Source organism: Ovis aries, chromosome 11, assembly GCF_016772045.2.
Source record: "Ovis aries strain OAR_USU_Benz2616 breed Rambouillet chromosome 11, ARS-UI_Ramb_v3.0, whole genome shotgun sequence".
Lineage (NCBI taxonomy): Eukaryota > Metazoa > Chordata > Mammalia > Artiodactyla > Bovidae > Ovis > Ovis aries.
In genome coordinates, this window is record NC_056064.1 from 43,289,972 (window position 1) to 43,313,608 (window position 23,637).

At 48.5% G+C, this 23,637-nt stretch overlaps 1 protein-coding gene across 3 annotated transcripts; it reads right to left on the reverse strand.

The window, feature by feature from the left end:
• Nucleotides 1-2,883: 2,883 nt before the first annotated feature.
• MEOX1 (mesenchyme homeobox 1) lies at nt 2,884-21,917 on the reverse strand. Of its 3 annotated transcripts, XM_004012966.5 has the most exons (3): nt 21,048-21,917; nt 6,293-6,465; nt 2,884-4,975 (listed from the first exon to the last, which is right to left on the reverse strand). In XM_004012966.5, exons 1-3 carry the CDS (start codon nt 21,514-21,516, stop codon nt 4,853-4,855), a joined length of 765 nt encoding a protein of 254 aa, XP_004013015.3. In that variant the 5' UTR covers nt 21,517-21,917; the 3' UTR covers nt 2,884-4,852. The 3 variants fall into 3 exon arrangements, with proteins under 3 accessions (XP_004013015.3, XP_027830262.2, XP_060250885.1); XM_027974461.2 differs by lacking the exon at nt 6,293-6,465; XM_060394902.1 differs by having other exon boundaries at nt 2,884-6,465.
• Nucleotides 21,918-23,637: the final 1,720 nt, after the last annotated feature.

Here is a 23,637-nt window from a genome sequence, read left to right on the forward strand (position 1 = left end):
ATCCAGCCATCTCATCTGTCGTCTCCTTCTCCTCTTGCCCCCAATCCCTCCCAGCATCAAAGTCTTTTCCAATGAGTCAACTCTCTGCGTGAGGTGGCCAAAGAATTGGAGTTTCAGCTTTAGCATCATCATTCCTTCCAAAGAAATCCCAGGGCTGATCTCCTTCAGAATGGACTGGTTGGATCTCCTTGCAGTCCAAGGGACTCTCAAGAGTCTTCTCCAACACCACAGTTCAAAAGCATCAAATCTTCGGCGCTCAGCCTTCTTCACAGTCCAACTCTCACATCCATACATGACTACTGGAAAACCATAGCCTTGACTAGACGGACCTTAGTCGGCAAAGTAATGTCTCTGCTTTTGAATATGCTATCTAGGTTGATCATAGCTTTCCTTCCAAGGAGTAAGCGTCTTTCAATTTCATGGCTGCAGTCACCATCTGCAGTGATTTTGGAGCCCCCCAAAATAAAGGCTGACACTGTTTCCACTGTTTCCCATCTATTTCCCATGAAGTGATGGAACCGGATCCCATGATCTTCATTTTCTGAATGTTGAGCTTTCAGCCAACTTTTTCACTCTCCTCTTTCACTTTCAAGAGGCTTTGACAGCCTGAACAAAGGCAATGGTGGCTGGAAGGCAAAGCATGCACAGGTGTAAGAGAATCTACATGAGAACTGAAATCAACAGGATTGGGTCATTGATTGGTTCTGCAGAGGAAAGACGTTATTTTCAAGGATGTGTCACAGGTATGTAGCATGAGTGAATGGGTAGGTTGTGGTGTTGCCAACTAAAATACATGATTCAGAATGTAGACAGAGAAGCCAGCCTAATCCAGAGAATGGAGGGTTCTCCTTTGGGTATTTTGAGTCTGAGGTACCTGTATGTGGCAAAGGGCAGTTGACAGCAGAATATGAAACATGAAGCTCCCAGAGCAGGGGTGGAGAATGTTGATTTGGTGCCAGAATGCCAGGATGCAAATCTCAGTGTCATCAGTGGAGTGGTTGGTCTCCATGTGGTGGTGCCCCAGTGACAAATGACCCTCAAATCCCAGCAGCTTACAACAGCCAGTATTCATAACGTCACTGACAAGAGATGAAGGTTATGGGCTGGCTTTGGTTTTGCTCTATGTCTTTCTCATTCTGGAACCCAAGGTAATGGTGGAACCTCCATCTCAGCCTCGAGCAGAAGGAAAAGAGCAATGTCAGAGCCACAGGATGACTCTCAAATTTCTGCATCAACAGGGCACCCAGCAGGGAACATTCTGTTAGCTGGAGCAGGTGACATGACAAGACTGAAGTCAATGGGGAGGGGCCATACCCTGCTTCCACAAGAGTACAGCTGATGGCAATGGTCAGGGAGACATATTCATCTACAGGGGAGGAAAAAAAAATTGGGACCCAACCATATGATTATGGGGGCTTCTCTGGTGGCTCAGTTGGTAAAGAGTCTGCCTCCAATGTGGGAGACCTGGGTTCGATCCCTGGGTTGGGAAGATCCCCTGGAGAGGGTAACGGCTACCCACTCCAATATTCTGGCCTGGAGAATTCCAAGGAATAGTCCAGGGGGTTGCCGAGTCGAACACGACTGAGCCACATTCACTTTCATATGATAATGAGCTTCCCTGGTGGCTCAGAGGGTAAAGAATCCACCTGCAGTGTGGGAGACCTGGGTTCGATCTCTGGCTTGGGAAGATCTATTGGAGGAGAGCATGGTAACCCACTCCAGTATTCTTGCCTAGAGAATCCCCATGGACAGGAACCTGGTGGGCTACAGTCCACAGGGTTGTAAAAAGTCAGACACGACTGAGTGACTAAGCCCAGCACACATATGATCTGTGATGACCACTAATGGGCTGTAAACCCTGGGGGACATATTCAATTTCTCTGTTTTGCTTACCTTATCTGTAAGACAGGAACAGAAGTACTACCTCTCAGGATTATTAAGAGAATTATTAATTAATAATTTAATTTGTCCATGTAAAGCACTTAGAACAGTGCCCAAGTGACTTCCCTTATGGTCCAGTGGCTAAGACTCCGAGCTCCCAATGCAGGGGGCCTGGGTTCAATCCCTGATCGAGGAACTAGACCCCACATGCCACAGCTGAGATCCAGCACGGCCAAATAAATAAACAAATATTTAAAAAAGGAGAGAAGGAGATAGAAAGAACAGTGTCTGACAGAGAGTAAATGCTGTATAAATGTAGGCGGATGGAAGGAAGAGGGAAGGTAGGGTTACCGTTTAATGGGTAGCAGTTCAGTTTGGGAAGATGAAAAAGCTCTGGAGATAGTGGCAATGGCTGCACAGCAGTGTGAAAGTACTTAATGCCACAGAACTGTACACCTGAAAATGGTCTAAAATTTTGGTTGGGGGCATTTTACCACAATTTAAACAAATGTAGGTAAATGGGATCATCTGGGGAAGGTAAGAAGAGGGAGAAAAGGGCAATGGACAGAAAGATAAAAATCTTGTAACTAGGAATGCTGGCAAAAGCATTGAGAAAGGGAGATTAAGTCTGCATGGGAAACAGAGAAGGAACATTCTAGACAGACAAGAAAACCAACAGAGAGGCTGATGTCCTCTGAAGCCACAGGAATTGAGTTAGCAGCGGGTGTTGGAATGCTTGGGGTGTCTGCTTTGCTTGGCTTTGAACCTGAAACTTCCCTTTGGCACCTTGATTTTGGTGGGTCTGCTTTCTTCTGCCAGCCCCTGATGATGTCATTTCTGGTTACCACCCACACCGGGGCCAAACGGCCTCAGAGCCAAATCCTGGCCAGGACTCTCCTCTGAGCTCCCTCCCTCCTCGCTGTCCAGCCAGGCCTATTTTGTCCATTGCTGACATCTTGGTGAGAGAAATCCCTTGTAATTAAAAAGACACAGAACTGGGGACACTTTTTCTCGTGTCATTTTTATTACTGTTGGTATATACTGTTGCACCCTGAAAAACAAAAACCTCCAAACATTGAATTTAAAAATTAGGGATGGTTAGTTTTATGGTCAAGTTTCCTTTATTAACAAAAGAGTTCACCTTTTGTTTACAGAACTTTGTTTATTTGATAAGCCACAGGTTAGGGAAACTGAAAGCTAAAATTCTCCAGTGGGAAATAAAGATAATACAGTCAAGGAAGACAAGACTTAAAAAAAAAAAATCCATTATATTTGCACCCCTACGTTTTGAAGAACCAAAGGATACCTTGGTTTAGAGCATTTCTGTTTTCTTGTTGTTTCTAGATCTTGTCTGGCTGAGGCTCACATGAGTATCAGAAGACCACATACAGACATGTGGTTCCTAGCTCTTCCAGGAAAAAAGACCTGGAAACTCTGCTCTTTTTTTTTTCTTTTTATTGATTTTATTTCTTGAAGAATTTTCTTACTAAGTGAATTGATCTTACACAGTTAACTTGATGTAATCTAAAGAAAATAGATGAAGTATACTTTAGAAAAAATTACACATGCTCTAACCAGCCATCTCACTTGGCAATCATTTTCCACAGAGTCTGTCCTTTCAAGATAGGGAGGTGGGCTTTTTGCTTTTGTATTTTTTTTACACATGAATGATTACATCTACGTACAAGAACTCAAACTCTTGCTGACCTCCCTCTGCAACACCAGCTGGTGTTTGGGGACAGAGCACTGGGGCAGGCAGGGGCCTCTCTCAAGGTGTCAGTAGCCCCAGGTTGCTGGGCCAACAGTCCTGGGGTGGGGGTTGGGCAGTCCACACATAAATGTGGCAGCTCCTCCCATCATAACAGCATTTGTGGAATGCACACTTCGGAGGGGCTCAGAGGCATCCCATGGAGAAAGTAGGACATTTTCTTGGACCTTTTGCAGCCAGAGTTCTTTGAAAGCACAAGACCCTGCAGCTGGAGAAAGAAACCACGCCAGGGTCCCACATTTCTAGGCCCTCGCCCAGTAAGCAGCCCTAGTATGGCTGCTCCATCCTCGGAACACAGCCCTCACTTCAATAATGTGAGCATCTGGATAGTTTTTCCATCCAGAAATTACTGATTTAAAAGGAATAGCTGTTCCAGAGACTTGGAGTCCAGCTCAACAATCCCAGGTATGTCCCTGAATTGATTTTGAAGAAGCAGGTGCTGTCCTGGGTCCCTTCTCACCCACCCAGTCAAGCCAGCATGAAAAGCCTGTGTGGGGACCACAGAGACCTGTACCAATCTGTCCTCCTGACTGTCTGCTTCTAGCCAGCGCTCATGAACTTGCCCACAGAGCCAGCCAATTTGGATTCATGGATGGCTTATGATTTGTAGCAGCTAAGTTTCTGTCCTCAGACTTCCTTACATTGATTTTTCCTGGGGTTTGGGACAACTGAGGTCCCCCAAAGCCTCAGAACAAAACCCAGAAGGAGAGGTGGTTGGTCTAGGGTGTGTGTGTGTGTGTCTCCTTGCTTTTCTTTGGGGGCATCTGCTTTAGTGACTCACAGCGGTCTCAAGGCTCCTCTCCCATCAGGCCAGGTGTCCAGAACTGGAGAAGGTCTGGCCGGTGTGGGAGGAAGGTTGTGAGAAGGAGGCGTGGGTGGCAGCTTAGACCCGAAGAAACAGTGTCCCTGGAGCTATTCTCCAAATTCACTTGGGTCGGATCTGGGCACTATATGATTGACTCCATGAGAACTGTGGGAAGCGAAGGCCCTGGGGAAGGGGCTGCTAAAGACAGAGTAATGCTGGACAGAACTTTCTAGAAACTTCAAGGCTCCCAGGAACCCTGGGCAGCTTTCTATCCAGGAATCACTGTGAAGTGTGGAGAGGCTGCCCTGGGAGAGTGGGAGGAGGTTAAGGTGGGATTGGGGTGGGGGTCATTGGTAAGGGGCTCAGTCCTTAGTCTTTTTTTTTCTCCCTGGAGAATCTCACTCTGAACTTGGAGAGGCGGCAGAGTCCCCATCCTCAAGGTCCTGCCCATGGGGGGAGATGGGTTGACCCCCCTTCACGCGCTTCCACTTCATCCTTCGGTTCTGGAACCACACTTTGACCTGATGAAGGAAGCAGAGGAGCCTGGTCACTTCAGGGCAGGCGTGACCACCTCACCAATACTGATGCTCAAGGTACCTGGGGTGCAGCTCCAGGGAGCCCAGCTCGAAACTCTGCTTGCCTCTCTCCATGCCTCCAAAGGCTCCAGGTATTGAGACCAAAGGTAAGACTCATCAATCTGCTCAAAGACCTGTCTTATGTCTCCAGATAAAGAAAACCTCACAGACAGAAGAACTGGTACTAAATGTCACTTTGCATTGGCCCCACCCCCTTCACAAGCCCCACCCCTCTTATGTGGACACCCCTCCCTTAAGCTTCTATTACCCAAGGATCTGGGAACACAGAATCACCAGCCTCTCCCTTAGGAACATTTGGAAAGCATTTTTCAGCTTAGGTAGCTCTGGTGTGGGCATTTTCTTATCTGAGCTTCAGCATTTACCTGCATGTAAACCTTTAGGGTGGGATTATGACCCAGCTGGAGACCGGAGAAGTTAGGAGAAGATGTGATCGAGGTCCCAGAGCTATGAAGTGGTACAAGCAAGATTTGAATCTAAGTCCTCTGATTCTAAATCCAGCACTCCAACAGATCACTTTCTCAACTGAAAGCTGCTATCAGTTATTATTAAATTTTACTCCACATCAGAGCAAGAGCATGGGTGGAATGCTCTGAAGAAAAGGCCAAAACAAAGGGCGAGGAAGTTTTTCTCAGAATGTGCTCAGGAACCAGCTGCATGTCTGAATCACCTGGAGAACCTACTAGAAATGCAGATTCCCTCTATTATTGCACTATCACACTGTGGAACCCTGGAATCTGCATTTTAAACAAGGGCCTGGGTGATTCCACTGCGCACTCACGTTTGGGGATAAGCAGAGCAGAGGTTTCAACCCTGGCTGCATGTGAGAATCACCTGGGGGACTTTTTACTTTTTTTAAATATTTATTTATTTGGCTGCACCAGTCTTAGTTGCCTCATATGAGCTCTAGTTCCCTGACCAGAAATTGAACCCCATCACCTGCATTGGGAGCAGAAGTCTTAACCACTGGACCACAAGGGAAGTCCCAACCTGGGGGACCTTTGAAGAATTCTGATGCCTGGACTCCACCCCAGACCAGTGAAAACAATCTTTAGGGGTGAGCTCCATACATCCACCTTGTTAGACTCTCCGCAGGTGATTGTCAGGTACAACCAGAATGTCTGGATTGGGCGGAGGGAGAGGAGGAAGGAGAAGATTCCAGGAGAAGGGGGCAGGGAAGTGGGGGATGAGAGAGCACAGAAAAGGAGGGATGGCCGGAAGAGGAGGGGCTCCTCCATGTTGCACCTGCCGCTCGGAGAGGTCCAGGTTTACAGCGATCTCATATCTGCGGAGCCGGGTCAGGTAGTTGTGATGAGCAAACTCAGCTTCGAGCTCCCGCAGCTGCTCCTTGGTGAAGGCTGTCCGCTCCTTGCGGGCCTTGCTGGCACCCTCTGGCTTCGCTCGATTCTCCTGGTTGTCTGGGGAGAGAGGACCCCAAACAGGAAGACATGAACCACAGGGACCTTGGTTTCCTTTCTTTTGTCTTCAAGCAGAGGCACAGCCTTTCCCTGTCACTCTTATTTCTAAAAGGATGCTGAGAAAGATCCCACTGTGTCCCTTTATCATTCCTTCGAATGTCTTAACCCTAAGAGAAATGGAAAGAATTCAGGATCCCAACCTCAAGTGCCCTGCCCCTCAAACAACTATTTTTAATATCCAGAGCACAAGAAGCTGCCCTTGGCTGCTGAATGACCTCTACCACCTGAGCCACCCTCAACTTGACACTGGTAGTGGCTGTGAGCTTGTGGGGCAAGATGCTTTAAAAATGAGGTTCTCTGTCCTCGGGGAGATCAGCCCCATCTAGGAACTCATTATGAATGCAAATCCTTGGGCATCACCACACACACACCTGCTGAATGAAAAACTCTGGCAGTGGGACCCAGTGATCTGTTTTAACAAGGCTTCTGATGATTCAGACACACAGTCAGGGTTACAAACCACTGCTCTAAGACCTGGCTTCTTAAAGGATGATCTGGTGGCAGTAGCAGCAGAGCCTGGGCACTGACCAGACTTGCATGATCTCCTGCTGCTCACCCCTCATCCTCAGATATCCTGAATCAGAATCTGCATTTTAGCACGATCCCCTTAGGAGTTAGGGCTTCCCTTGTGGCTCAGATGGTAAAGACTGCCCCATTCCAGTACTCTTGCCTGGAAAATCCCATGGATGGAGGAGCCTGGTGGGCTGCAGTCTATGGGGTCGCTGGGAGTTGAACACGACTGAGCAACTTCATTTTCACTTTTCACTTTCATGCATTGGAGAAGGAAATGGCAACCCACTCCAGTGTTCTTGCCTGGAGAATCCCAGGGACGGGGGAGCCTGGTGGGCTGCCGTCTATGGCGTCGCACAGAGTCGGATACAACTGAAGCGACTTAGCAGTAGCAGCAGCAGCAGCCTGCAATGCTGGAGACCCAGGTTCGATCCCTGGATGGGGAAGATCCTCTGGAGAAGGTCATGGCAACCCACTCCAGTATTCTTGCCTGGAGAATGCCATGGACAGAAGAGCCTGGCAGGCTACAGTTCATGAGGTTGCAAAGAATCTGGGACACCACTGATCTACTAACACTATTACTACCTTAGGAGTTGTGTGCACATGTAAATTGAGAAGCGCTGCTTTAAGTTTCTTCCTGGCTTCCAAGACCTGGCTACCCTAGCCTTTACCTTTGACACCAGGAGGTTCCCAGTCTGGAAAGTTCATTTATGAAGGAGGCTCTGAGTTAGACATAGCAGGGGCTCAATCGCAGCTGTTAACAGGGGTGCAGGGACCAAGCACTTTAGGTGTATCAGCCACTTAATCTTCACAGTAATTCAGCCAGGTGAGTTCTAGGACGAAACCCATTTTACAGAACAGAAAACTAAGCACAGAGTAATGAAGTAAATTGTTCTCTTGGCCAGTGAGTGGAGGGGCTGGAATCCACTCAGGCAGTTTGACTAACATACTGTTCTAATGAAATACATGTAGGAGGGCTTTACAGACTGTTAAGTGCTGTATACATAGAAGGGACTGTATCGTGACCTCCCGGAGCAGGGTAAGAGACGGTGGTGGGTGGAGAAGCGTGAAGGAAGGAGACGGACACACCCACACAATGAACTACCAACGCGTGCCACGTGGCCGGGAAAGGGCTTCAGGAAGCACGTTTTACGCAGGGCTCTAAAAATAAGAAGTCTTTCAACTCACTGTCCTTGTTTTACAGACTGGGAAGCTGGCCAAACCGCCAGATTGCCAAGCGGGGTCGGGATTCAGAGCCCCCTCGTCCACTCCGCGTTCCGTTGGGAACTTCAGCCTGCCGGTTCTTTCTAGCTCTTTCCACGCAGTCCCTCGTATTTCAGTTGGCTAGTCCCCCGCCGGGAGCCCGGGAGAAGGGCGGGAAGAGGCGGCTCAGAAGTGGGGAGGCGCGCGGGACAGAGATGGGGGCGCCTCCCGCCCCGGCCGGGCGTCCGGGGGAAGCGGAGAAGGCGGAGGAGGGCCGCCCCCGGGGATCCCCACAGCCCCGATTCCTGGGCTCTCTGCAGCCCCGATGCCCGGCTGTCCGCGCCGGGTCCGGGTGGGGCGCCCACCCGCGCCCGGGGGCCGGGAAGGAAGGGGGCGAGTTCTCCGGCCGGGCTGCCTGCCCAGACCTCTCCGGAAGCAGAGCGGGGGCTGGAGGGGAAGGACGCACCGCCCGGCCGGGGTCCCCCAGGAGTCCTTAGCCTTGGCCGTCGCGGCCCAGGGAGGGAGGGGCGGTCACGGTCACGCCGCGGAGGAGGAGCGAGGCCGCGAAACCTGGCGCGGTTCCCATCCGCTCCTGCCCGGGGGCTCAGTGTTTCCCAGTCCTTTCCTTTCACAGCAGCGGGTGTGTCAAACCCAGAGGACTTGGGCCGAGGTTTGCATCCTCGATCTTCTTGCTGGAGCCTCTCAGGAAGTCGCTTAACCTCCCTGGGCTTCAGACTCCTCATCCAGAAATCTACCTCCCAGCGTTATTGGGAAGCCTGGACAAGCTGCTGTAGGTGGAAGATGCTTTTAAAACTTCAAAGCGCTGATTCTTCAGTTCCTTGAGATGCCATCTGAGGGCTTGGGGTAATAGCAGCTGCCACTTCTTAAAGTCTTCCCTGTGCTAAGATGCAGTCACGGCTTTAATCGTCCCCACATAACACCGGAAGGAGTAGGCAGTATTATTATCCCTTTATCTTTGTCATGTGGATTTGTGTGATAATTTGATTCATAGCTCTCTGTCCCCAGGGATGTAACTGCTTTTCTCACTTGCTACTGAACCCGGCACATAGGAGGTACTTGCTAAATGTTTGCTAAATCCTTCTCAGTATACAGAGGCAGAAGCAACCTCAGAGAGGCCCGGGAACTTGGCCAGGCAGCTTTGGGTCAGCGGAACTGAGATTTGAATCCAGATCCAGCTGATCAGAGCTGTGGCCATCAGCAGCCCTGGTGTCTGGCTGGCTGGCTGGGGGCAGCTCTGTGCATCTCCACCTCCAGGGCTCCCAGAAGCTTTGTCCTGGGTTGATGCTCACACCCCGCCCTCCCCTTCTCCCAGGCCTGCTTAGGTGTGCATAGGTGCCCTATGGACACCTCTCCCCACAGTTATACCCATCCTACACACACATACAGAGTCCTGCACATCATCTTCCCTAGAGAGAAGAGGGGAGATTGGGAAACGAGCCCTTTGTAGCTGGTCTTGGACTGGTTGTGGTGGGGCAACAACCAGGGTAACCCCTCCCTATCCACTCTCCTCTCTCATCTCTTATTATCCTGATTTGGGCACTGGGGCCTCAGGATAAGCTGGGAACCCACTGTCTGAACCCGTATGTGAACCTCAAGGCAACATTTGGCTAAACAGGGTGGCACCGGGAGGACCTTTGTCCCTCATCAGCTTCCCACAGGTGTTAAGAACCCTTTAGAAATGTTAGAAATAACAAAAGGACTAGAAGTATATCAAGGTAGCTATCGCAACCGCTGTGATCAAAAGGCTGCTTCGAAGGTAAAATGAGATGGGAAACGTGTGTTAACACAGCACAGTGCGTGGCATTCAGCTGAGACTCCTTTGAAAGAACCACCAGAAGAGGTTCTCCTGGGGATGATGCTGGAGAGGGAGCGCAGGCAGAGGTGAAACACGATGCTTCTCGGGGCACCACGTCTCAAGAACTGTGCGAAAAGGATGCCTTTTCAACGTCTGGCCTTGTAACTGTTTTCCCTTCTCCCAGTACTTTTGCGTATCTGTGCTTGAATCTGTATCACTATTGCTTCCAGGCACAGTAACTAGAACTGATCTGCATGAGGATCCACATCAATCCTCCTGGTCCTGATTCTTCCTCAGGGCCAAAGGGTGCCTCTTCCATGACAGCAGAGGGAGGAGGCTGGCGTTTAGCAGGCTGCCTCTGTGTCTATGGAGGAGCCATGTGACCCCACCCCATCCTCTGCACACCCTCAGAGGGAGCAGGGCCATGATGGAATGGTCCAGAGTGCCCAGAGAAATGCAAACAGGATGTGTGTGTGTGATATTGCGGTTTCCACCACGAGCTTTCACACCATCCAAGGTAAATTATTTCATAAATAGCTGTCACGTTTGGCAGGCCTTCTTATAGTCAGCAGACAGCTTTATCTGGACTAGAGGGAGGCTCAGACAGACCTTGGGGAATGTGCCTTTTTTGGAGTCCTGTATTCCTATTCCCCAACTCTTACAGCCATTTAACATAAATTTCTATCCAAGACCAGATAGATGGTCACATGCCCCATGTTCAAATAGCACATTGCAATTGACGATTGACAATGGGTTTCTTTCCCCCAGAGATAAACTTCTGTTGGGCTTTCCTCTGTACTACAGAATCATAGAATAGCAGACCTAGAAGGGGACTTAGAGATGATCTGATGTGGCCTTTTTACCTTACAGGTTAAGGTAAGAAACTTGCCTAAAGACATACAGCAAGTTAGTGGCAGAAGTGGGCTGAGAACCCAGATTTCCTTGAGAGGAAGCTATTTCCTTGCTATTAGGTTGCTTCCTATTAGATCCTCTTAATTTTTCTGTGAGGTAGGTAAGGTACACATTAGACCATAGAACAAATGAGGAAATTGAGATCCAGAGATTAAATGGCTTGCCCAAAGTCCCCCAGGACCCATCCAGGCTAGGTCACCCTGGGCTGCGGGACAGTGAGTATGGAGATGTGGTTACTCCAAGGAGGGCAATCTGAATCTGTGTCCAGGTTGGCCTCCCAGGGACTTCCCCAGGTGCTGCTGCTGCTGCTGCTAAGTCACTTCAGTCTTGTCCAACTCTGTGCGACCCCATAGACGGCAACCCAACAGGCTCCCCCGTCCCTGGGATTCTCCAGGCAAGAACACTGGCGTGGGTTGCCATTTCCTTCTCCAGTGCATGAAAGTGGAAAGCGAAAGTGGAGTCGCTTAGTCGTATTGGACTCTTAGCGACTCCATGGACTGCTGCCTACCAGGCTCCTCCATCCATAGGATTTTCCAGGCAAGAGTACTGGAGTGGGGCGCCATTGCCTTCTCCGTAGGTGAGACCTTGGCAAATCCTCTGAAAATGGTGCCTGTAGTTTCCTGGGCTACAGACCAGACCTTTAATGTGCTCATTAGCTCTGTGTGTGTGTGTGTGTGTGTGTGTGTGTGTGTGTGTGTGTGTTTTAATTTGACCACACTGTGCAGCATGTGGGATCTTAGTTCCCTGACCAGGGATTGAACCCACGCCCCCTGCATTGGAAGCATGGAGTCTTAACCACTGGACCACTGGGGAAATCCCCTGCTCATTAGTTTTGATACTTTCAGCTTCAGAGAGAGGAGTCAAAGCCCTCAAAATAGACAAGACCTGGATGGAACCATTCCCCAGATGCCTTTGCATCCAGACCTCTCTGTCTTCCTAGGACTGGCCAGCCTCTCTCTCTGGGCCCCGCCCCACCTCAGTGCCTAGACCCTTTTCCTCTCCCATGGGGGCCTGAGGAGACATGGTAGGGCTCTCAGCTTCTTTGAGGAGCCCAGCAGTGGGCCTGGGGAATTTAGGTTATGTTCTCTGGGATGGGAATGCCTAGGGCTAGAGTCATGTTTGCAGAGAGTCCCAGGTGTTGGTGGTGGGGCAGGCAGTGATGGTGGGCTCTGATGAGGGAAAGTGGAATGGACTGAGCAAGGAGTCGGGGTGTGGAGACCATGAAGTTTTGCAGTAGAGAATTGGAGTGGGGAGGGGCAGTGGAAATGAGAGGTAGGAGCTGCAGTGAGCTTCTGAGATGGTTGGGGAAGGTTCAGGCACCGTTGGGCTATGTGTTTATAAGTTCCAGATGTCACCCTCAGCTGTCACCAAAGGAAGTGTAGGCTTTAGGACCCAGGCCCCACTGCTCACACGGTTCCTTCATCATTGAATTCAAGGAAGATGGGAAAACATGAAATAGAAAAGGCTAGAGTAGGGGTGGGAGCTGGGAGAGGCCAGGGCAGCCTGATTCAGTGGGCAGAGTGGGCACTGAGGAAGCTGGCTCTAGGGATCTCCAGGGGCCTCGAGTCTTGCCCCTCAGAGGTGGGTATGGATTTGCAGTCACTGGATGTGATACTCAGGAGTCATGCTCATGACCCAGGTGACGCTTACTGAGGTTGTCCCTTTATTTTGTTATCACGTCCTTTCCTTCTTTGTCTGTCAAACACCCTGCTTCTCTAGGGATTCATTCCTAAATAGTCTCCACTTTTTCTTCTCTGTTTGTGGGGAAAAGATAAGAATGCCAGGATGGGGACTTCCCTGGTGGTCTAGTAGTCAACACTTCACTTCCCAATGCAAGAGATGGAGGTTTGATCCCTGGTCGGGGCACTAGGGTCCCACATGCCTTGTGATCAAAAGACCAAAACATAAAACAGAAGCAATATTGTAACAAATTTAATAAAGACTTTAAATAACGGTCCACATCAGAAAAAAAAAAAAAAACTTAAAAAAGAATGCAGGATCTCCTTGCGGCCAGAAGCAATACCCTATAGGAATGGAAAAGCTCTAGTGGCCAACAGATCCTGGACTAAGGCTAGGGAAGCTCTGAAAGGGATTTATAACTGGAGCATTTGTGCCACTGCTAGAATCTTGTCCCCGTTTCCTCTGTTTATGGGCCGAATCGTGTCCCCTCTATCAATTAATATGTTGACATTCTAACCCTCAGTACCTCCAAATGCAACTGTTTTGAGATAGGGTCTTTCAAGAGGTGATGAAGTTAAAATGAGGCTGTTAAGTACTTTCACAGAAGTACTTTCTGTACTTTAAGTACAGAGTACGAAAGTACTTTAAATACTTTAGCTCAGTCGTGTCCGACTCTTTGCAACCCCATGTTCTACACAGTCCATGAGGTTCTCCAGGCCAGCATACTGGAGTGGGTAGCCATTCCCTTCTCCAGGAAGGCTGTTAGTGTGAGCCCTAATCCAATCTGACTTGTGTCTTCATAAGAAGAGATGAGGACACAGAGAATGACCACCCCCAGAAGAATGACCAAGTGAAGACATGACGAGAAGGAGGCCGTTTGCCAGCCAAAGAGAGAAGCCTCAGGAGAAACCGAACTGCCAACATCTTGATCTTTGACTTCCAGTTTCCAGAACTGTGGGAAAATAAATGTCTGTTGTTTCAGCTACCCAGTCTATGGTATTTGTTATACGCAAGCGAGCCAAGATGCCCCCCACCTAACTCCCTACAGCTGTGCTTACCACTGAGGCGAGAGAGGGAACAAGGCCATGATGGGCACAAAGCTGATGCAAGACCATAGGGACCTCTCTGCAAATTAGAAAAAGGTGTGCTTTCCTCTAGCCTGGTGAGCACAGCCACTTGTTCACGTGGCAGTTGGGCCCTTTAACTGCCCAGCCAGGAGCCCCGCTAAATGCCTGACCATGGTGGGTCCCCTTTACTGCTCAGCCATAGCAGCTCCCTCTGCTGGACCCAACCCCAGTGCCCTGTAGGGGATTCCTGTGAGTCAGCCCAGCCTGTATGTGGATGTTTACACATCTTTCTGACCCCAGCACTCACCCTGACCCTGCACTGGTTTTATGATCGAAGTCTGGCTCTCTGCACACTTTTTCATGAGTGAGACTATAAAAGTCCTGATGCATTTTACAGAAGCGCAGCACACATGGTGAAAACCCCATACCAGGCGGTGGAGGCACTCTCAGAAAGTGAGAAAATGAATGAGTGAATGCCAGATTACAGTAGAGGCTATTGGCCAGACACACAGCTTCTGTATACAAATGTTACCGTAGGTGCTAGTGATACTGCACAGGTGAATCAGATAGCATTCCAGCCATCTAGACACCTTCCGTTTTAAGGAAAAAGGCTGCTGTATGCATCTATAACTCTGGATATAAGCCAACTGTGGTTTGATGCTAAAATAGAGTTGTCAACAGGGCATGCTCCACGTGTGTGGAGAGAGAGGTCACCAAAGGATTCTTGGATACTCAACAAACCAGGAAGAGAACGAAATTACCTCAACATAATAAAGGCCATATATGAAAAGCCGGTAGCTAATATCATACTCAGTGGTGAAAAACTAAAATAGTTTTCTCTAACATCAGGAACTAGGCAAGGATGCTCATTCTTACTATTTCCATTTGATATAATGCTGGAAGTCCTAGCCAGAGCAATCAGACAAGAAAAAGAAGTTAAGAGGCATCTAAGTCAGAAAGAAAGAAGTCAAATGATCTCTCTTTGTAGATAGTGCAATCTTGTATGTGGAAAACCCCAAAGATTCCACAAAAGCCTTTTAGAAGTAATACATTCAGCAAGGTCGCAGGATAGAGAACCAACATGCACAACTCAATTGTGTTTCTATACACGAACAAGAAACAATTCAAAAGGGAAATTAAGAAAATAATCCCATTCACAATACCATCAAAAGAATAAAATACTTAGGAATAAACTTAACTAAGGAGGCAAATGACTTGTACAATGAAAATTACAAAAACATTGCTAAAAGAAATTAAAGACACAAATGAAAAGAAAGACATCCTGTGTTCATAGATTTTGAAAGACAATATTGTTAAAATGTCCATACTACACAAAGTGATCTACAAATTCAATGCAATCCCTAAGAAAATCCCAATGGCTTTTTTTTTTTTTTGCAAAAATAGAAAAAAATTATCCTAAAATTCATAGGAAATCTCAAAGAACCCTGAATAGCCAAAACAGTCTTGAGAAAGAAAAACAAAGCTGGAGGCTTCCTGATTTTAAAACACATTACAAAGTGACAGTAATCAAAACAATGTGATGCCGGCATAAGAGGAGACACATACATCAATGGAACAGAATAGAGAGCCCAGAAATAAGCCTTCACATAAATGATCAAACGATATTCAACAAAGGTGCCAAGGCTACACAATGGGGAAGGAACAATCTTAAACAAACGGTGCTGGGAAAACAGGATCTCCATGAGCAAAACGATAAAGTTGGATCTTTTCTGCACACCACACATAAAAATTAACTCAAAAATACATTAAAGGCCTAAAAATGCAAGACCTAAAACTAGAAAACTCCTAGAAGAAAACATGGAGAGAATGGATTTGGCAATGATTTCTTGGATATGACCCCAAAAGTATGGTCAACAAAAGCATTCCATAGGGAAAACAGTATAGTGGTTCCTCAAAAGATTAAAATAGTTACTATATGATATCCAACAGTTCTACTTCTGAGTATATATCCAAAAGAATTCACAGCAGGATCTTAAAGAGATTTGCACATCCAGGTCCATTGCAGAATCATTCATAATAATCAAGAGGTGGAAACAAACCAAGCGGCCATTACAGTTAAATGAATAAAGAAAATGTGCATATATGCACAGCAGAATATTATTCAGTCTTAAACAAACTAAAGACATTCTGTCATATGCTACAGCACAGATAAGGCTTGAGGACATTGGGCTAAGTAAACTAAATCTATCATGAAAAGACAGATACTGCTTGATTCCACATATATGAGGTAAAAAGCTGAAACTCCAGTACTTTGGCCACTTCATGCAAAGAATTGACTCACTGGAAAAGACTCTGATGCTGGGAGGGATTAGGGGCAGGAGGAAGAGGGGATGACAGAGGATGAGATGGCTGGATGGCATCACTGACTCGATGGACGTGAGTTTGAGTGACCTCTGGGAGTTGGTGATGGACAGGGAGGCCTGGCGTGCTGCAATTCATGGGGCTGAAAAAAGTCGGACACGACTGAGCGACTGAACTGAACTGAACTGAAAGTAATCAAATTCTTACAAACAGAAAGTAGAATGCTGGTTGCCAGGGCCTGGGGGCGGGGTGGTGCAGGGAAGAGGGTAAAAGGAACTGTTTTTCAATGGATGTAGAATTTCATTGTATAAGATGAAAAAGTTCTAGAGATCTGTTGCACAATTATATATATATAGTTAATGCTACTGAACTGCACACTTAAAAGTGGTTATGATGGTCAAGCTTACATGATGTGTTTTTGATCATATTAAAGAAAAAAACAGATTTCAAATATTAGATATTTGATGGTAAGAAACCTCAGGAGATCTCCTTTATGAAGTTACAAACTGTATTTATAAAATCAGCCACAGGTTCTAGTGATACTGTCATTTGAAACTTCTTAACTGTAACTTTCACTGAAATGATGCTATGTACAAGTGGAATCATGAAGGAAGGATGGAAGGAGTGAAGGATGCTTGGACTAGATGGCTTTCGAGCTGGATGTTAAAATAAGGCAGAAGGGTGTGAGAAGAGAAGGGTGTTTGAGGCAAGGGGAAGCAAGGGGAAGCACTGAACAAATCGGGGTGGTGGGGAGAAAAAGCAGGGTGCCTTTTCAAGGCAACTGAATTGGCTTGGTGTCTTGTTGCATGGTGATAGAAGTGGAATGGGTGGGCTGTAGAAGGAAATCAGGTGGGAAAGAGGCCACTTTGTGGAGAGTTTTTCAGCCTCAGGGGAAATTGAGAGTGTGCATAGCTGGGCAGGGGCAGGGCAGGTGGACATCAGATCTTACAGGGGAGAAAACAGGGAAGGAGGAACCCTGGGAGGCACACATGTCGGAACTTCAGGAGTATGCGGTGGAGGACAAAGCAAGTCTGATGAAGACAGAATGACTATGTGAGAGCATCAGCCAGCAGCAGGGATCCCAGGCACAGAGGCCCTCCCAGGCGGCTGATCAGATTCACCTGTTGCCACCGGGCTGATCACACGCGACCTTCCCTTGAACCCCGTCAGGAAATCACCGTGAAATCCTTCATTCCCATAAATTAAAGACAACCATGGTAGCTGTGACAGATTGGGGGGCAAACAGGAGTGGCAGCTGTCCTTGCCAGCAGGGGTCTTTAACGCTCCCTGGCCCCCCGGAGTGGGGGTGGTTAGGGCATGTTAACATCACAGCCAACTCCTAAATCAGCTTTGTGCTGTGAACCAACAGAAAGTTTCAGAGTGGGGTCCAGGGAGCTCTTCTTTCCTGACCATTTACTTGAGCAAATCAGCTCCACTCCCAGTGATGGCAAGTGATGGGAAAGCAACTGGGACTGGCAGAGCTTTGAAGGAGACTGGGGAGCAGAGAACGTTCATTTCAAAACGAACTTTCAGTAACTTTCTGTTACCGGACCCTTCCTGGCCAGGCCAACCAGCTTGGGACACATTTACTAGGCACGACTCACTCCCTCCCCCAGCTTCTCTGGTGGCTCTCTGAGCTTCAGGCTCCTAATTGATGGCAACTGGATTTCAGGACCAACAATGATTTTGAGAATTTTCCATATTTTATACCCCAGGCTCAGGAATTTCTGAGACAGCATGTTTGAAACGTTCAATTCCACTCTCCCCCCAAACAAAGGACTATTTGTCAGATTCTATGTTTTGGAGACTAGCTCTGTAAAGACAGGCCTGATACCATTCACAACCACTATTTATCGAACTCATGTGCCAGGCACAGGGTTCATCTCACGGATCACAGCGTTTAACCTTCGCAGGGACTATGGGGAGGATGATACTGTTATAGTCCCATTTTACAGCTGGGGAGACAGAAGCTCCAAGAAATTAAGGACTTTCCCAATGTCAAGCAGTGGGAAGTGGCAGTGCCAACCCGCAACCTGTCTGCCTGATTGTGAAGCATGATGGAAAACACACTTCTGATCAGTGCTGGTTAACCTTCAGAGATGGCCTAGCAGGGGCCGGGGTGAGACACTCACATTGAGCACAACATGCAAGGGGTGCCAAAAACCACTGTAATGAAGAGAAAGAATATTTTAACGCAATGTTTAAAAAAATCAAAATTCTTACAAAAAGTCCATGATGAACAGGATATCAAAGTTTAAAACAGACAGTCCAACCAGTGGATCAGGATTGATAGGGTGGGTGGGGGTTCTTTGTTTTGTTTTTCAATATTTATTCTGGCTGCGCCAGGTCTTAGTTGGGACATGCAGGATCCAGTTCCCTGACCAGAGATCGAACCCCAGTCCCTTTGCATTGAAAGTGTGGAGACTTAGCCACTGGACCACCAGGGAAGTCCCAGGGTGGTGATTCTTTGTGGATTTGTCTCTTATGATCTGAATTCCAGACTCCTTGAGTTAGTTGTGAGCCCGGCCCATCGCATTCCCTTTTCTTTAGGTTCTTACAAAGCTGATCTTTCCTGCCTCTTTAATTAAATCCAAAAGGACGATGCAAGCCACTGGGGGATAAAGATTTCCATGTTGACCAGAGAGTATCTGGAACCCCAGAGAATAAATGAGAGTCAGCTAGCTGTGCCCTGCCTTGTGTGACTGCTGCTGCCAGTGCTGCTTCTGAGAGGACCTTGAGGGAAAGCTCAGGGCCCCTCCTGGGTGGGAGCCTCTCCTGACCAGAAATTGACCCTATGAAGAGGGTGCCCTGGGGTGGCCAGCTGCTTGGCATGCGAGAAGCACCATCCACGGGCCACTCATCAAAAGGAAAGATGGTGCATTTGGGTCCAGCTGAAACATGTAATGACCTTGTCTAAGCCTGGCCCTTGGCTGTGTCCATGCCTTCCCAGTACCCTTGGCTCACAGCTCCCTGGAAAGTGGCTGGATGCAGCTGAGGTGGGTGTGGGCAGAGATTGAGGAGTTACAGTGGCAGGCGCTGTAAAGGGGCGAACTCTTCAACTAGGCACAGAGCCAAGGAGCTGAGAGTTCCTTGGAGAGGAGAAGCAGAAAGTGTCCCATTCTCAGCAAATTTCCAGCCAGGCCTAGGAACAGTTCAGGGTTTAACCGGGTGAGAATTTAAAGAGCCCTTCTGTTCATAGCATCCAAGAGGGCTATGTTTTGTTTTGCTTTGCTTTTAACTCAAAGAAATTATTATTTTATTTATTGGTCTTGAAGCATGGCACCTGGAATCTTAGTTCCCTGACCAGGTATTGAACCCTTGCCCCCTGCAGGGGAAGCACAGGGTCTTAACCACTGGACCACCAGGGACTGTGGTTTTTATCATCCACTGTGAGCACACTGAGGGACTTCTTCAAGCATGGAGACCAGATATTTCAAAATGAGAATTGCGTTTGAGATCTACTGAAGGGTGTGGGATTTGGGGTCTGAAGTCTGAGGTTTGAGCTTTCTTCTAGGGTGACCAACTGTCCTGGGGACACTGGACTTTCAGTGCTAAAACCAGGAAAGTGCTGGGTACATTCGGATGAGTGAGTCACTCTCTGTTAACTCCATGTTAGCAGAACTCCTCTCAAGCTTTTCAGTCTCTTCTTTTCCACATGTAAAGAATCGAGGCACTGATAAGACCTGATAGACCAAACTTGAACCTGTGTGACTCAGAACTATCATATGTTTCTTACAGCACCTTGAACCCCCTCAGTCATAGCATATCCACTGCCAGTGGCTTCTGCTGGCCTCCCCTCCCTCTCAGTTTGAGCTGTTTAGGAGTGAGAACACCTTATTCATCCCTGCAGCCCCAGGGCCTCTGCCAAAACTCAGCAAACAAAGATGCTCAGGAAATCTGGGCTACTTTGAAAGCACTTTGTAAACTAAAGCAGAGAGTGTTCTCTTTGGTTGGTCTTCTCATTTGCTGCCTGCTCCTCATTAGCCCCATGAAAACTCTTCTGTAGGTTCAGACAGATAGATGTACCCTGAGGGCAGTCGTTAGGAGGACATAGTCGGGCAGTGGGTGCAGGAAGCAAGGGCACTGTCTTGTTCTGGTCGAGATAGAGACGGGGAATGAGACAAAAGGTGAATGGGTGGTGAGAAAAGTTGGGAGATCCCGTGGGGAGATGAGGAAACAACAGTCCCCACCACCAGGAGCAGATGGACATTAATGGGGTCTGAACAAGCAGGTCAGCTCCATCCTCTGGCCTCTGATACTCCACCAGGGCTTACCCTCTGCTGCTTGCCTCTCTGACTCTCCCCCAAATCAGTGACTCCTCAGAAGGGCTCCTCTGAGGAGTGGCCTTTGGGAGATCACCCAGACCTTAGCAGGTTGTGCTGCCCCTCGGCCTGTACACACAGCCCAGCAGGGCAGTGCATTCCTCACGGTCAGTCTGCCCCAAACCCTAGCATTTGCCTCTCGCATCCCTGCCCTATGTCTGCTTTGCTGCCTCTAGACTTCCAGAGACACAGAGTCCTGGTTCTGTTTGATTGCCCAGGGTCCCAGCCTTGGTCCTAGCCCTCTGAGCCTTGGGGAGTAAACTAACTCTCCTGGGGAGTAAGCCCTGGGGCTCTCGGGGCCATTTGGAACAGGCTGGGGCATACTGGGGAGAACTGTGACCCAGACACAGTCCAGTTCAGAAAAGCTCCCTCCAGCCTTTGCCAACCTGTACCCAGAGGCTCCATCCCACCTGCCCTCCAATCTTTGTGGATCCTGTTTCATTCTCTTTCCAGCACATCCTTCTCGGAACCCAGGAGAGGTGAGGACACAGACATAGCCCCCATCACCAGAGAATCCTAGAATTCTGAGCAGAAATACCCCCAAAGGTAACTGGTTTAAGTCTCCGGCCTTTGGGGAGGTTAGATTATATTATCCCCCATTCACATCAGGCTACCTAGGCTCAGAGAGGGCAAGCAACTTCCTCAAAGTCACACAGTAAAGGAACAGTCATCTGTTCCTCAGCCACCTACCTGAATTCTCCTTTTTCCGTCTGGTTGACTTCTTCTCCGTCTCATTGGCAGTGCTCCCAAGGACCTCATAGTCCTCGCCTGGGCCTCCCGTCGTGTCCACCAGGCCTGGGCTGTTGGCCCCTATCTCCTTGGAACCCCCCACGGGGCCTGGGTTGAGCCTACGCCGGGCCTCTGACACAGGGAAGTGCCAATCGGGGGGTTGTGGGAAGGCAGGGTGCTGCTCAGTAAAGCCTCGCTCCTCCTGGGGCAGGCTGTGTGGGGTGGCTGCCAGGCATGAAGCTGAGAAGTTGGGGTATGTAGTTGTCGCTGTCGCTGGGAAGTCTGGTTTCTGGTGGAAGGAGAATGGGGTTGGCGGGTAGTGGGGGAGCCCTGAGGCTCCAGTGCCTTCCAAGTGGGGGTTTCGAAGGCAGCCCCAGACAGGGGCCGGGGGGTGGGGACCCCTCATGCAGCTGCTGGCCGCTGGATCCATCTGCGTCTGCTGCCCGCCTCAATCCTTTCAAAGGTTGGATTCTTACACTTTTTATATTCAAATTGTTAAAAATGCAACCAAAAAAAATTTTTTTTTTTTTAATGAACAGGAGGGCAAAAGTGTTCGATAGAAAATTCGCCCCAGGAACCAAAACAAAAACCAAAATGAAAGTTGCTCCTCAGAGTACGCACACGTGTGGGTGGCCACACATATGTGTGCCCGCACCTATGTTGGATTTGGCTCCTGGCTTCCTGTTCCCCCTGACCCACCAGCCTGCCTAGTGGGGTCCCCTATACGTGTATTTGTCGCCGATGACACTAAACATTTTCACTGTCCCAGCCCAGACGCACCGGCTGACGAGGGCTTGTCCTGGAGCCCGCAGCAAATGCCTGCAAAGAGCTGGTCCAGGGCTGCTGAGACACACTTTTAAATCCTGCGGTGGGGAGAGAGTGACAAATTTCTGAAGTGAAATGTGAGAGAGGAGAGGGAGGGGTTAACCAGCACACACACGATCCCCTCCAACCAAAACCCGAGCAGGCAACTATTAATCATCAGAAACCTTATATGCACATCTAATGGGATTTGCAGATGGAGTCTTTTAAAGAAACATTGTCTGTATTTTTTTTTAAGGAAAGAGAGCAGCACACACACACTTTCTTTAATGTGCCTCCTATAACACTATGAAGTTATTTTATTGCACTGTTAACAAAATTCCCCAAGTCTTGGATTTGAAAAAAGACTTAAGTCAGATCCAGAAACCATCAAGTGCCAAATTCCAGGGAGTGAAGCGGGGAATAAGTGCAAGAGACAAGTTTGCTGATTGCATTTGATTTAAAGGCCCTTCTACTGCTGCTTGCAAAAAGGAAGGTGGATTAAAAGCAATCTTTTTTTGCAAGTCTCAGTGGCCCACTACGGTCTGTAGTAGAAAGAGAGACACACTCCAGAAAAAAAAATTATTTCTCTCAGCCCACAGTGACATTCTCACTTTCTCAGTAACTTAAAAAAACAATCAGATTCTTCCTTCCGCTCTTTAACCCCCAACTTACATGCCAATTAGCCACACTCTTGTCTAGTGGGGTTTCAAGTCATTTTTCCCCAAGGCAAAGGAAAGACACTTAGGTAGGTTCCTTGAAGTTTCTCCTGGCTTCCCCCACCTGCTCTCTGGCCCTGTAACCTTCGCCCACCTGCTTTGTCTTCCCCACCCCCAGAGGCCAAGTTTTCCATGGAGTCTGTGCATGGAAATTGGAATCAGGAGCTTCTCGTTTCCCAAAGAATTCTCTCTCTCTCTTTTTAAAAATATTTATTTACTTGGCTGCACCAAATCTTAGCTGCGGCATGGGGGATCTTCGATTTTTATTGCAGCACATAGTATCTAGTTCCTTGACCAAGGAATGAACCCCGGGCTCCCTGCATTGGGAGCGTGGAGTCTTAGCCACTGGACCACCAGGGAAGTCCCCAAAGAGTTCTCTTTGACAAACAGTCTCATTGTCTAAGAGCTTCCCTCGTGGCTCAGAGGGTAAAGGATCCGCCTGCAATGCATGCAGGAGACCAGAGTTCAATCCCTGGGTTGGGAAGATCCCCTGGAGAAGGAAATGGCAACTCACTCCAGTTTTCTTGCCTGGAGAATTCCATGAACAGAGGAGCCTGATGGGCTACAGTCCATGGGGTCACAAAGAGACAGACACAACCGAGTGACGTTCACTTTCTCATGGTCTTATAGGCTGGTGCCCATCACAGGAGGATCCATTGCCATTTCAACTGGCCAGTCAGTCTACTCAGTCACCATGGCCTGCTTGTCTCTCTGGAGGGTTAATATAATTTCTTGGAGAGTGACATTCCAAGCATATAGGGTCAGAGCTCCTTGCCCACTGAATTATTTACATAGTCCAGTGCAGCAGGATTGGGGCTGAAATGGGAATGGATGGTAAGAACAGTGTATATGCTGGCTGGTTCCAAAGATGCCCAAGGTTCCCTGAGGAGGGGCCCTGGGTCTCAGCTCTGAGGCCTGGAGGGAGCACACATGATGTTAATTAAACAGGCATCTCATCTTCCAGAACAGGCAGCCAGGGTGTTGCAGGCTGGTGGAGGAGATGGGGTCAAAGCCACAAACCAGACTCCCCT

What these genes read in the sequence shown, in the direction of transcription:
- MEOX1 (XM_060394902.1), bottom strand. Translation starts at nt 21,516, where the DNA reads ATGGATCCAGCGGCCAGCAGCTGCATGAGGGGTCCCCACCCCCCGGCC. An exon ending in ACGGAAAAAGGAGAATTCAG is followed by an intron (nt 6,466 to 21,047) that starts GTAGGTGGCTGA and finishes CTCTCTCCCCAG; the next exon opens with ACAACCAGGAGAATCGAGCG.